Raw genomic sequence first — 13869 nt, 5'->3', positions numbered from 1 at the left:
AGAATGTTTTCATTTTTTTCTTCCATATGCCTGTCTCTACCCAGTGAAACTGAACCAGAATGTCCTGTCCCCCCCGCCAAAGATAAAGCAAAAATGCTAGAAAAATTCAAGGTCAAGGAAGGACAAAAAGATTAACCCCTCCCTCCCTTCCCACCCCTGCCAATTCCACATATTCAACAGGACTTCCCCACTCTTCACCTGACTTCCCCGCTCATCTAGACCCATCCAGGGCAGGCTGTAGACAGACCATAACACACTTCAAGAGCAAAAGAAAAAAAAAAAATAGCACTAAGCTGAATTGCACTTCGGAGGTTATGTGTCGGCCATTTGTCCTCAAACTGTCATATGAGGCCCTCAGTGGCCTATTCCTATCTTGTTTGTCCTTTTGATGAAGGATAGCTGAAGGCAGGCAGGGAAGGAGAAGGAGCCCCACCCTAAGAGGAAACTACCCTTAAAAGGATTTTACACCACCCTGGAAGGAGCCCTTCACCTATCCCATATGATCGGTGACAAAAACCTGATTGGGTGACAGGCACAGGGAAGGTTGATCAGATTACAACCTTCTGTCTCAACAAGACCCCTAAACTTAGAAACTCTGGTGGCCACCCTTTTGGATCCCCTTCCTCCTTGGGAGCCTCTTACTACCACTTCACTATCACTCAATAAACCTTGGCTTGCTGCCCACCACTCTGTCTGGTCTACCTCTTCATTCTTCAGAGTGGTGTGACCAAGAACCATGGGCACCAACAGAAGGAGAAAACATCCCTTTTATTCTCGGTCCTGGACCATGGTGATGGAGAGAAGAAATGAAGTGGAGGGGGTTCAAAGATGGGAGAAGTTGGCTTGCTTATCTCACACTGCCCAGACTGCCGTTACCACAAACAGATACTCAGGATCCCACAGTTTTCATTTCTGGGGGACCTAACTTCTACTTTGAGATACCATTTTATGTGTCTCTAAAACACACACAGTCTCAATGCACTTAACAAACAGCAAAACACTAAAGAGATATTGAACACAAACCTGGAGGACATAGAAAACACACATGATCATGAAGGAAAGTACCAAACCAAGCCTAATCCAAAACAAGTAGAGTGACTTCTAGAATACTAAAAATTCTGACTGGATACAGAACATCATCTGGGTTTGCCAGACATCTAGGAATTCCCCTACTTGATGAGGGAGCAGGAGGCTGACTGAGGACAAAGCAAAAGCTGGCACGTTGCACCCCCTCTCCACCCACTCCCCACCCCTGACTGCCCTAAAAGAAAAACAAATAATTAACTTCCAGAGATCGCAATCCTGCAAGACAGGAGTCTCCCTTGGTTTACCAATGTCCTAGAGATTTACAACAAAGAAGCTATCTTAACAATAGCACAATTTCCAGAGGCAAATAACTCAGTTCCTCAAGCCCTAAATAAAGTCAAATTTCTTCTAAACCCAAGTCTCACTAACAAGAACACTCGATAGGAGAAATGTGAAACTTTATCTCCAGATCTCCAAGATAGCGTTGAGAATCATTCCCAAGCATATGGCCCATTGATATACACCTAAAGGGTCTCACAAGAAGATTTTTACTACTAGTAATAAATAACCTTTCTCCCAACAATAGCTAGCCTCTCAAGGTCCTGGAGACCTTGCTTCCAAAATTCCTTAGAAACTAACATCACCCCCTTTGTTCTCTTCTACCCAACTCCTCTGTATATAATCAGCCACTTCTCAGGATAATGGCACAGCAGCTCTTTCTGCCCACGGGTCCTGTCCCCATGCTTTAGTAAACCACCATTTTGCACCAAAGATGTCTCAAGAATTCTTTCTTGGTCATCGGCTCCGGACCTCAGCCCACCGAACCTCACCCATGTTCTAGAATTTCATCATACTGAGATCTTTCAGATGGTTGCCTGGCTAATCTAGGAGAGAGTAAGTCCCCTACAGCCAATAGCCAATAGTTGTAGCCCCTCATTTCAAAACTTTTGAAATATATTCTGAGAGGAGGCAGAGTGATGATAAGTTCAGGGGGACCCCTTTTGTGTTCTTAGAAGATTCTGGAGGCTGTGAGCCTATCTACCCAGGAAGAAAATGCAGGGAAAGGTCCTGGCTCCCTCTGCTTGGGTATAAGCCTCTTAATTTAGAAGAGCTGGAAATCCACCACAGGGCACAGAAACAGATGTATGATACTATTAGAATGGGATGGCAAAAATAGACACCATGGATAGAAAGCAGGTTTACCTCAATTTCTTGATATGAGCTATTAATCATAGCAATTAACATGTTGAGTAAAACGACCACCATAGTTACATTGTATATTCCATAAAGAACGTATCCAATATTCTCTATGAATTTGTGATCGTATTTGAGCACAACGGAAGTGACTTCAGACAATCCAAATATCGACCAAAACAAAGTCTTGAAACTTTCTTCTACACTGTTGAAAGAATAAGGTACACAGTAAATAAACTGACAGTTTTCAGTATGAAAAATTCAAAAGAGAAACCAGATAGGGTTTAAATTCTATACAGAGGTAAAAATGCCATCATTAAATATCATCATAATAAACACCACGAGTATAATTATTTTATCATAATATTCATTAGAAATCATTCTCTCGGGTTTTTAGGGGTTTGTGATTAAGTAATGCCAATGCCTAGCTTTTCTAGAAGTTATCATCAAGTGAAATGTCTCTGAACTCAGCAGAGGAAAGCTGATGTCATGCCACAATACCCATTCTTTTCTTCTAGAAGGATGGAAATTTGGGGGTTGATTTGATAAGTGGTTTAGACATTTAAATCAGGTTTTCTGGAGTAGAACAAGGCCAGGAGTAAAATAATATACTCGCTTAAAAACAAAACAAAACATATTCCCTGCACCATGGCAGCAGGGAAGAATGAAAACCCTACATACCCATCAATGGGGGGAGGGTAAATAATTCTGACATCTATATGATGGATGGTATATGGCCACTGGGAAAATGAGACAGATCTATTTACATGTGTTTCTATAAAATGATATCTGAGATCTATTAAGTAAAAAAAATAAGATATAGCAAGAGTGAAATAGTGTACCATTTAACTAAAAGAGAGGGGCTTACAAATAAATACTTATGTTCTTGTTTGTGTATAAAATATCTCTGAAAGTATCCAAAAGAAACCATTGCCTCTGTGAACTAAGTAGAAATAAGAGGCAGGGGTCCAGTGGTGAAAAAGGAACATGCTTTTCACTATAGACACCACTCCATGAATTTTTTGCCACAAGAATATATTACCCACCTAAAAGTTTTGCTTAACTGGAAATGAAGAGGAGGGAACAGACTGAGAGATTTCTGTTCTTTTCCTTTAATTTATACAACTTACTCCCTGAGTCTTCCATCACAGCGATGAACATGTAGCCCTCTACCAGACTATTTACCTACTTTATCCCCTCAATGATCTTTGCCAGCTGAATTTGCCTGATTTGGGCCTATAACCAAGTTGTACTTACTGCTTCGTGAACCACAAAAATAATCCTTAAGTTAAACAATTAGACATGTGGAATTCCATTACTTTGGAAAAAGTCAGTCCTTTTTCCAAAGGAACATTAATGGGAACAGTCCAGTTAAAAAAAAAAAAAAAATATATATATATATATATATATATATATATATATATGTGTGTATATATATATACATACATCTATATAACAGATTCTAAATAACAATTCTGTAGATTTACAGGTTTTAGCACTAGTTTGTTTATTCATCCCATCATTCAGCAAATGCTGACAGAACGCCTATTAGATTCTAGAAAGTATGCGAGACCCTGAGAGTAGAAACCTGAATAGAAAGGTTCCTACCTCTACACAGTTACTCTCTATCACAAAACATCTCCCTGCATGATGTTATAGCATAGACGGTAGCAGGAGACTAAGAAAAACTAGAACCTCTCTGTTCCTTGCCATTAATGTAACAGGATCCCCAAATTCTCTGACTCCTTCATTTTGCTCTCTGGCAGACCTTCTCACCTCTAACTTCGGGAACACAGATTCCTGAGAATCTCTGCGGGGGAAGAGGCAGACAGCGGAAAAGGGAAGGTTCCTGAGCTCTGACTCTGGGCAAGAGGCTTTCTATCAATGACTTTATATAACCCTCACAACAACCCAGTTCCAACCTTATCGTGGTTATTGTAAAGAGAAGGAAACTAACACAGGACTGTTGAGTAACTTGACCAAAAGCCATAGCCAGAAACCAGCAGAGACTGTATCTGCATCTGCCTGATTTTCCAGCCTCTATCCTTTTCACCATATCAAGTTGCCACGTCCTCACATAAAACAGTGACAACAATGTGTTGTATAAAATGAGCTCTCACAGAGTTTAAAGGGATGGCCATGTGTGTAGGATCTTTCCGTCCCTTCCGGAGTGGGTTCAAACAGAACTTTTTTTCATTACAATAAAGTGAGTTTCAGTTCTCTTTTACCCCTAAGACTTGCTCTATATACCTATTTGGAAAAAAAAAAATCATTTCAAAACAATTTAGATACCTGAAAGGGCTTAATATTCTATTTTAGTCTACAGGGAACTTATTGAAGGTCTAGATTCTTTCCAGTTGTGGCATGACAGGTTACAAAGGGAGACAGGGAGGGCTTATGATCTCCCTACCTGGAATGACTACAGTACAAAGGGAGGGCCCCATCCCTGCCCTACTAAATGCTGGTAACTGAGAGTATCTCCCAACTAGATGTCTCCAGGCTGAGGGAACTTCAAGGAACAATGACTAAGGAAGTTTAATCAAAGAAGACTTCCCAGGCAAGGTGAGTCTCCAATGCAGATACCAGGGTGACCACAGGAAGGAAGCAGTATTAGTGTTACAGTGAGCTGTACAACATTTAGCTTCAGTTTCTTCTTACTCAACTCTGTACTGATTAATGATACATTAAAATAAAAGCCAATGCTTCTTTTTTGAATAGTAATGGCTACAAAAGGACAAAACTAAATTTAATGTCATACATAATATAAGAGACATCCAGTATTAAAAATTTGCTGCCCAATTCTCTTAAAATAGTCAGTTTTGTCTAGGATTTTTCCAAATTCTGATTCCATTCCATGGTTGAACACTTACCAAGCTCAAAGAAATGAGCCTTTGAAGCAATGTAATCACACAAAAGCATTGCTTTTAATAGATTTCTTTTTCCCCCTTAAAAACATCTTTATCAGGATTTCTGGATTTTTTGTGTGTTTACTTCATTTGGATTTGTTAGAAATTCTCTCTCATCATACCTTTTTCATATTTACTTACGTGGTAAAAGCAGCATTTACTTTAGCTCCAAGGTAGTAAGAATACAGTATGAACATGCCAATCATAAAGGCAAGAAACACCATAATAAAGAGGACCATGAACTTGAAAATGTCCTTCACAGTCCTTCCAAGAGAGATCTGCAAGGGGCCAAAGCTCTCATTTGCAGGAAGGATATATGCAATCCGAGAGAAGCTGAGCACAACAGCTATAGCATATAGGCCTTCAGATATGATCTGAGGGTCAGAAGGGAGCCATTTATCTCTGGCTAGAAAGAGAGAGAGAGAGAGAGATTAGAAATGGAACTTTTTATTCATTGCTAGTTATGCAAAATAAATACCTTAAATAATATCTATTTTTTAGGTAGATTTTTTTTAAAGATTTATTTATTTATTTGACAGACAGATCACAAGTAGGCAGAGAGGCAGGCAGAGAGAGAGAGGAGGGGAAGCAGGCTCCCCGCTGAGCAAAGAGCCTGATGCTGTGCTCAATCCCAAGACCCTGGGATCATGACCTGAGCTGAAGGCAGAGGCTTAACCCACTGAATCACCCAGGTGCCCCTAGATTTTTTTTTTTTTTTAATCTTGGTTGAAACTCCTCTATATTTAATTAACTGCCCAGGCATGTTTTTCATGTTAAACCAGAAGCATTTGAATTCCACACTCACATGGAATCTTTTACTAGAGGAAACACTCTTGTAAAGATATGAAGCCTGCTTCACATTGAGTAGAAACAGAATCATGTACGAAAGATACAGAAAGAGGTTAAAAATCCTTCATCAGACACAGACTGTGTCCAGAATGACAGAACAATTGACTTGACTAATTTGTTCCCTCAGTTACTAGATTTATTGATGTGCTATTTTGTCACCCCATAGGCTCAGTTGGCACAAAACTTCTTTTTCGTATTTCATGGGGAAATTAGTTCATCTGATAGTTTGTGCAAGTAAAACGGCATATTATGAGAAGTAAGAATGTCAACCGAATCACAATGGTGTTGTCAGTGTGGTATTTGAGGAAAACAACTTGTTCCCAGAAAATGTAATACGCTACTAAGGTATAAAAATTTGGGGGATAGATTCTAAAGGAGGACTCCACCCCTTTCAAGGTCACTTATTTCCCAACAAACTACTGGATACTCATTCCCAGGAGGGTCAAGAAATACTATGTGGCTAGTTGTGTGCAAACCGAATTGTTCTCAGATGAATGAATACATTGTAGACATTTTCAGCAAGAAAAATGAACATTTATTGAGTGTTTAATGTGTACCAGACACAGTGCTTTCCCTTAGCTCTATGGATTTGGTGTTATTATTATCCACTCCTTAGAGATGCAGAAACCAATACTTGGAAAGGCTAAGTACTTGATCAAAATCATACACACAATAAGAAGTAAATCCTGAACTCACAAATTTCCCTTCAGAAGACAGTCAATTAGATACACATGAAGACATTTAAATAAATAAGTTACTAAAATAGGATAGATGTTACACAAAAATACAATTTAAGCTAACTCTTTAATTATAAATGGTAATCATTTACTCCTTTGATCTGGTCTCCTTGGCATAGAAAAATCCTCGTTTGCTAACAATAAGAGTGAAGGTGTTTAAATTTCACAATGTGTGAAACGTACATCTTCTATTTTGGAGCAGGCACTCAGTCTTCTTTAATAATGTTCACACGCTACTTGTACTTATCGCAATGTAAGCCTTAATGATACTTGTAAATAATTATTCTTCAAAATCAGAACCCATCTGAACTCTGTGCCTGAGTTTCCTTATCTTTAAAATAAGGGGTAGGCAATACATTTCTAAAGTCCTGTCCAGACTTAAGATTGTGAAACTACATGAAAATTTGCTAATCACACCTCCCCAGTCTGGCCCCAAGGGAGAGGAGGCTCACATCACTTACCCCTGGTTTGTGCTGGCAAGGATGGAATCACTGTCCTTGCACCCTGGTTGTCAGCGGGGGCCTCCCTGCTCTTCATGACACAGAGAAGGTGGGCATGAATTCCCTTCCACCTTGTGTTGAGGGGCAGGACATCACCCCAGTATTTCTGCGTGTTCTCCAGGGCTTATGATCTCATGTCACTTTAGCTCCTACTTCCTGCCTCTGCTGAGTTTTTGTTCACTTCACCTGAACAGCAGCACAGCACCTTTTACTCTTTTATCCCCTCTGAACCACGCTCTCAGGGACTCATCTTCCATCTCGATCAGTTTATCAAGCTATTTCCCCCCCTAGTTAAGACAGTTTCATACCCTAAGAATATATATGAGTAATTATGTTGTTGGGCTCAAAGATAATTTCCTCCTACCCTGAAACATCTTCTTTGTAGAGATTTGAACACTGAGCCACCGAGAAGTAAATTAACTTGAACGAAGTCACAAACAGCAAGGGAGAGTCATAGCCTTGACAGGAATCCAGTTTTATATAGTTCCATAGCTCATGCTCTCAGCTCTGTTCATATACATTCAACACACATCTCATACTAAACACGGACATATCCTTCCAAAGTGTGGTTTCAGTACCTTTCCTGAGGACCTTTCATATGAGGACCCTGCAGTCAATAACTTACCGTAAGTGAAATACTGGATCTCCGGTGGAAGCGTAACTTCACTGAGGTCGCTCTCTTGGACATAACTGTCCACATACTGCTGTGCTTTTGTTGCCTGAAGGAAAGCTAGGAATCTGGCCGTGAAAGCAGCAATGAATATGGAGAGCATCCCGAAGTCCAGCACATTCCACAACTGCAAAATATATTCCCTAGGTCCTTCCAGCCAGAGCTCCTTACACTCAGACCACATCATTCCTGTCACACAGGAAGGTACAGATTACATCTCACAGCTTAGACAGAGAAGCTCATACTTGGTCCACCACCAGTCCCCATCTAGAAAATGCTCCACAGATAAAGCAGCATATGAGGCACCACAAAGCACCCACTACTGTTCAGCTCCCTGACACCCTGGGCAGAGTCACATGGAAGAAAAATCTTTACTAAGTCAGAATTAGAATTTGGAGTAACAGAGTTCTACATCTGGTACCAGAAATGGGATGGGCAGGAAAGAGGGAAGGAAAGTAAGCAAAGACTCTTCAAGTCAAATGATTTTGCCCTGTGAGACTTTTGGAGGAGAGGAGAAAATTCACCTTTGTGAATTCCAATGGTTATCAAACCACAATAATTGCTGGTGAAACAAACCCCTAAATGAGAAAGTTATGGTAGACTTTTAAGAAGATCATTTTCCCAATCACACAGGAACACTTACATCATTCCCCTACCTTCTCTCCTCTTTCTAGTTTCATGCTAGGGAGGTGAAGAATATCACTGGACAAAAAAGGAACCCTTAAGCAGGGGCCCTACGATGCTGTGAAGAAACCGAAAGCAGAAAATGCCATTCTGGGAGAAGAGGGGAAAATATTCCAATTTAACCATTTGTCCTGACCTTGTAAGGGGAAGACATTGTGGAATTTCTAAAAAGGTATTAGCTCAAGATAAAGTTTATAAAATAATTATTTGACCTGGGTTGAGTCCACAGGAGTGAATGAGGGGAGTAACCACGTTATTAACTCAGGAACTAAGAAGATACCAAAAACACTCTGGGAAAACAGAGAGAACAGATAAAAGTGACTCTGCATTAATGATGGTTAGATAAACTAATTCCTACCTCCATTTTTTTCCCTCTCATTGCCTAAAGTTTTTAATTTTAACATAGCTATTCAAAATGGAAACTTGTGGGCCAAGATGAAAAGGCAGCCTAGGTATCCAATGGTCAATGGATGGATAAAAACGTGATATGTGTGTGTGTGTGTGTGTGTCTGTACACACACACACACACACACACACTGGAGTATTACTCAGCCATAAAAACAAATGAGATCTCAGGTTTCCAACAACATGGGTGGGCTTAGAGGGTATATACTAAGTGAAAGAAGTCAGAGAAAGAGAAATACCATATGATTTCACTTCTGTGTAGAATCTAAAAATCAAAATGAAGAATGACACACTCGTCAATACAGAGAACAAAGTGGTGGCTGCTAGAGGGGAGGTCAGTGGGGGGATAGGAGGAAAAAAGAACATCAAGAGGTACAAACTTCTAGTTAATCAATAAGCCATGGAGATAAAAAGTACAGCACTGGGAATAGTCTGTAATACTGTAATAACACTGTACTTATCGTGGGGAGGAGTGAGTAATATATAGACTTGTCAAATCATAATATCGTACACCTGAAACTAATATAACACTGCATGTCAACTATACTTTGCTAATAAAAATCTAAAAAAAGCAAAAAAAAAAATGGACTATTGTAAGGTAAAGTAACAATTAAGGAAACTCTCCAAAAAAAAAAAAAAAAAAACCTCTGAAACAAAGGCAAAATATGTTCTTTAATTATCAGTTAATAGCTATTGGGCTATTTCACAAGTATTTCAATGAAATATTTGGTCATCATCAGTAAGTCACATTTTTATAAAATTTATAATTACTCAATAATTGAAGTTAGAAATTTGGTGTATTCATAATTAGGCTCATGTTACACATAAAAATTTTTACTTAGTGTTAAGGGATATATTTTAGTATTATTAAGCTGCAAATCACTCAATTATTTTGTTCTGCTTATCTTACAATGATGATGTTGTCACCATATATCACATGATAACACTTTCAGTAAAAACGCAGTCATATACACACACACACACACACACACACACACACACAATTTTTTGTAGAAATTAGAATATTTAAAATAGTAAACTCACCGAGAACCCAGACCATAATTAGCATCTCTGTCCACGTGAACTGGGTGGTTTTCACCCTGAAGATCTGCTTGGGATAGTCAATAACAGTGATATTGGGCAGCGTGGTGATGCCTTCGAATCTGTCTGAGGCATTGAACACAAGCAGGCCCAGGAAGATGATGAAAGAAGCAGCATGTGCAACAAACTTCATAAAAGGGCTTCGCAGAATTTTCCCCAGCTGTAGGACAACAGACAAAGAAGAAGAAGAAACTTCTACTTTGGAAAGCTTGGCTTCTGCTTTTGAAAATGACAATACAGGATTAAAAAAAAAATAGATGAAATGAGAAGACTTTCAAAATTCTGCTTCTGCATGTGAAGAGCTATACATTATGAAAACTACTCTTTAGGGGATGCTGCCTCCAAGAGTAATTTAAGAAGTCTTCAGACTTCATTTTTTCTAAATACCCAATTTGTCTCAGAGTCGACTGCATTCACAGGATTTCTGAAAATCACAAGGCATATGCTGGTTATTCTTATTTTTACAGGAAAGACTACGCAAACAACATATAGGTTTTGAGAGTCTGGGAAAAGAAACTCCAAATTTGTAGTGTGTATTCTTTATTGCTTTATAATTGAAACTTTATGAGTTTGGAGACACATTCATTTATAACTGTAGCGTTATGATGTGTTTGTAGTACCTAACAAGGCCTTTGAAGATTAAAAACCTTACTACTACAGAAATAAATTTTTGTTCTCATTTCTAAATATTCTGAAATCAAGCTGCACTTTGTATGCTATAAAAAAAGACAGAAGATATCAGAATCAGGTAAATGTTTTATGTGTTATTACCTCAAGAAGAAGAAGGAGATACGCAATAACTAAAACCTTTAAGTAGGTTAACTTAATTAAGTCAGCCCTGAGTTTGGAAAATCATATAAATAGTATAAAAGCATCTCTAAAGTTCAGTGCATAATTATTTTAAGGTAACTCCTTTAAAATCCCATGTGATATAATGTCCTTAAAAGCCCCATGTTCTAGCAGAAATGAAAAACAATTCTGCCTGTCCCAAGGGCTTCTGCAGCCCAAGAATTAGGTACATTTGGTAGATTTATCAAATAAGTTCTCTAGCCTACATACTCAGAACCAACTTCAAACTCAGTCTGTGACCTTATAAAGCACAAGTGTCACATCTAAGAGAATGCAACTTCAAACAAATGTTTTGTATGTCTGGAACCTTAATTTGATGTCAACAAATCACGGAAGAATGTTAAGCATTTCTGGAGTTGAACATGAATGCAGACAGACAAGTGTCACATTTTCCCTATCAGACACAGAAAAAGAAACAACACATTTACACGCCGCTGTGCTGTTCTGCAGCTGCAAAAAGCCACATTTGCAGGAGCTCATCTGTAGCACACAGTGATTTCTTTGGGTGGCCAAGTCTGTTTCTCATCAAGGCTGATTTTTTAAAACTTGAAATTACATGAAAATAAAGCAGCATGCCTATCTTAAAGATGGGATATATGTAGGGAGCTCTTGCTATGCTGTCTTCTTGCCATAGTCTAGGGGGTATACGGTAGATATAAAGGTGGGCTCCAGCAACGATTCGATTCCCTCCTTTAACGGTCTCTACTGGACAAAGAGTTCACCACACCATTTATTTTTTTTTAAAGATTTTATTTATTTGTCAGAGAGAGAGAGCACGAGTGAGAGAGAGAGCACAAGCAGGGAAAGCCACCAGCAGAGGGAGAAGCAGGCTCCCCGCTGAGCAAGAAGCCTGCCAGACCCTGGGATCATGAACTGAGCTGAAGGTGGAAGCTTAATTGACTCAGCCACCCAGGCATCCCTCACCACACCATTTATAAGAGCTGCACTTTTCTAAGTGAAGAGAAAAAAGGAGTGGACTTCAATGTTTTAACTGATTAAGCTGCCCCCAAAGATGAACACTTAGAAATCAGACCTTTCCAGGTCATTTCCCTTAGGAAGGGAAAGTATTTGCAGGGGAAGTGATTTTTGCTTTAACGCATCCACTCTCATCATTTATAAATTTTAGACTTAAGGGTTCATATATTGGAGGAAAGGTAAGGTACTTTCCCATGATACATAATAAAGGAACTTAGTCGACTCATCAAAACTGATCAGAATGACAGACTTTCTGCCTTTAGTTGCAGGGGCAGCTCAACCATGAAGTGAGAGGGATGAATATTCTCACACGCGTATGGTTCCTGCAGAGGGGGGCCTCCCTCTGCCAGAAAGACTACTGAGCCAGAAAGATGACAGATTTCCAGGATCATTTGTAAGTGGCCTTGACTCTTTTCCTGAAACTGTCTCTGATTTAAACAGAATCAGACTTCGGAATATAAAAACAAGATTAAAGGATCTCATAACAGCTTCTTCTCCCCAGCAGTACTCTTTATAAACCCAATACAGATTCTGTCAGCATGACTAGTATTCCTTCCCTTCTCTTGTTGGAAGATCTATGAGGCACAATTAAATTGAGTCTATACTGGCAAGAGGAGAGAGGGATAAAGGTAGTAAACAAAACGATTCAAGCAAAACTAAATAGATGAACAATCTAAAAGTTCCAAAGCCCCCAACCCAAATTCGACCTTTTAGAATCTTCTGAAGGAACAAAGGGCTGGGGGAACCTGGCATGGACCTTTTGGAATTCTTCAAATTAACACCACTGTTCCTGACTGCACTTAATACACTCAGCCTCAGGTCTCTTGACAGGTTCCAACGAGTCACCCTTCCAGTTCTCAGGTTAACTGCTTCTTGGTACCACGGCTGTAGGGCTGTTCTCCTACCACAGGCCAACTCAGTTGACTCTCTGTTTATTAAGCTGAAAACAGAATTAGCAAAGTGCCACCTCACCCAGGTAGCTTTTCCTCTTTACTATCTTGGGGATTTTATCTTAAAAACCTGGTAAGTATCATATGCCTTCAAATGTGGTCTATCCCACTGTACCAGATCCTTTTTCCTCCCTTATTTGAATTTACCCAGTCATTAAAAAGCAGAATTTGTGTTCCTGAGTCAATTACCATTCAGGGTAAAATTGACAAGAGACTTAAGTAGGGAGCTTTTTCTTTTTTTATCCCTAGAGCACACAGTACATGAACCACTGAGGAAATGGACAGAGAAAAACACATACCCTGCTGCATGGTGCGATCCAGTAGCCAATGGCGAGAAATGGGAGGCCCAAGGCCACAACAAGCACAACCAGACACTTGATAGCTATGGTCTGTTCCCTCAGGCCTGAGAGGTTCTCGTACCAGATTGTCAAGAGCTGCTGCTGGCAGTTGGGGTGAGCCACAAACTGTGGGCAGAAAGAGATGTAGGTTACTGTACCATTGAGGACACTTCAGCTACTGAACACTTGTGCATCCTGAAGATATTAATATGCACTTTTCTGGAATATAAGCACTAGAATATGCTTCTTTACCTTACTTCCATTTCCCCAAATTGCTTCAGAACTAGTAGAATTAAAGTTGGCAACAAAAGGGTAAAATTGATGTTGTCCTTAATTACAGTTCTTTCTGATTGAAAGTCACTGTAATCCACAGATTCCTCTCCAGAATCTAGGTGATGGATGCTTTCCTTTGTGGAAATGTGTCCTATCCCACTGTCTGCCAGCTTACTTGCCTTTGGTTCAAGATGGAAAAGAATAGTCATTTTGTTTATTGTAGACTACAGCTAAAAGAAAAATGTGTCAAGTTTCACAAGCAATTCCTAAAATGTTACATGTAGGAAAACTATACACACCACATGCCCTATGTACGTGTACGTCCTACCACTGCAAATTTGCAAAGATCTACGAAAAGCCAACAACTGGCAAGAACTATGCTTGGTCCACACTTGCACTGCCTCCAGGAACT

General features: G+C 39.5%; 1 protein-coding gene across 6 annotated transcripts in view; it reads right to left on the bottom strand.

Annotated features, from left to right (window-relative positions):
- TRPC3 (transient receptor potential cation channel subfamily C member 3) overlaps positions 1-13869 on the bottom strand; it is a 76216-nt gene that overhangs the window by 25959 nt on the left and 36388 nt on the right. For all 6 annotated transcript variants that reach the window (XM_059169058.1, XM_059169067.1, XM_059169075.1 and 3 more), the window contains exons 4-8: positions 13146-13310; positions 10016-10232; positions 7838-8071; positions 5268-5532; positions 2230-2425 (exon numbers count right to left, since the gene is read on the bottom strand). In XM_059169058.1, coding sequence (XP_059025041.1) covers positions 2230-2425; positions 5268-5532; positions 7838-8071; positions 10016-10232; positions 13146-13310 — 1077 coding nt within the window. The remainder of the gene's footprint in view (positions 1-2229; positions 2426-5267; positions 5533-7837; positions 8072-10015; positions 10233-13145; positions 13311-13869) is intronic.

This window comes from Mustela lutreola, chromosome 1 (assembly GCF_030435805.1).
Source record: "Mustela lutreola isolate mMusLut2 chromosome 1, mMusLut2.pri, whole genome shotgun sequence".
NCBI lineage: Eukaryota > Metazoa > Chordata > Mammalia > Carnivora > Mustelidae > Mustela > Mustela lutreola.
Note: the sequence above shows the minus strand (reverse complement) of the source record. Positions and strands in the feature narration are given on the sequence as shown.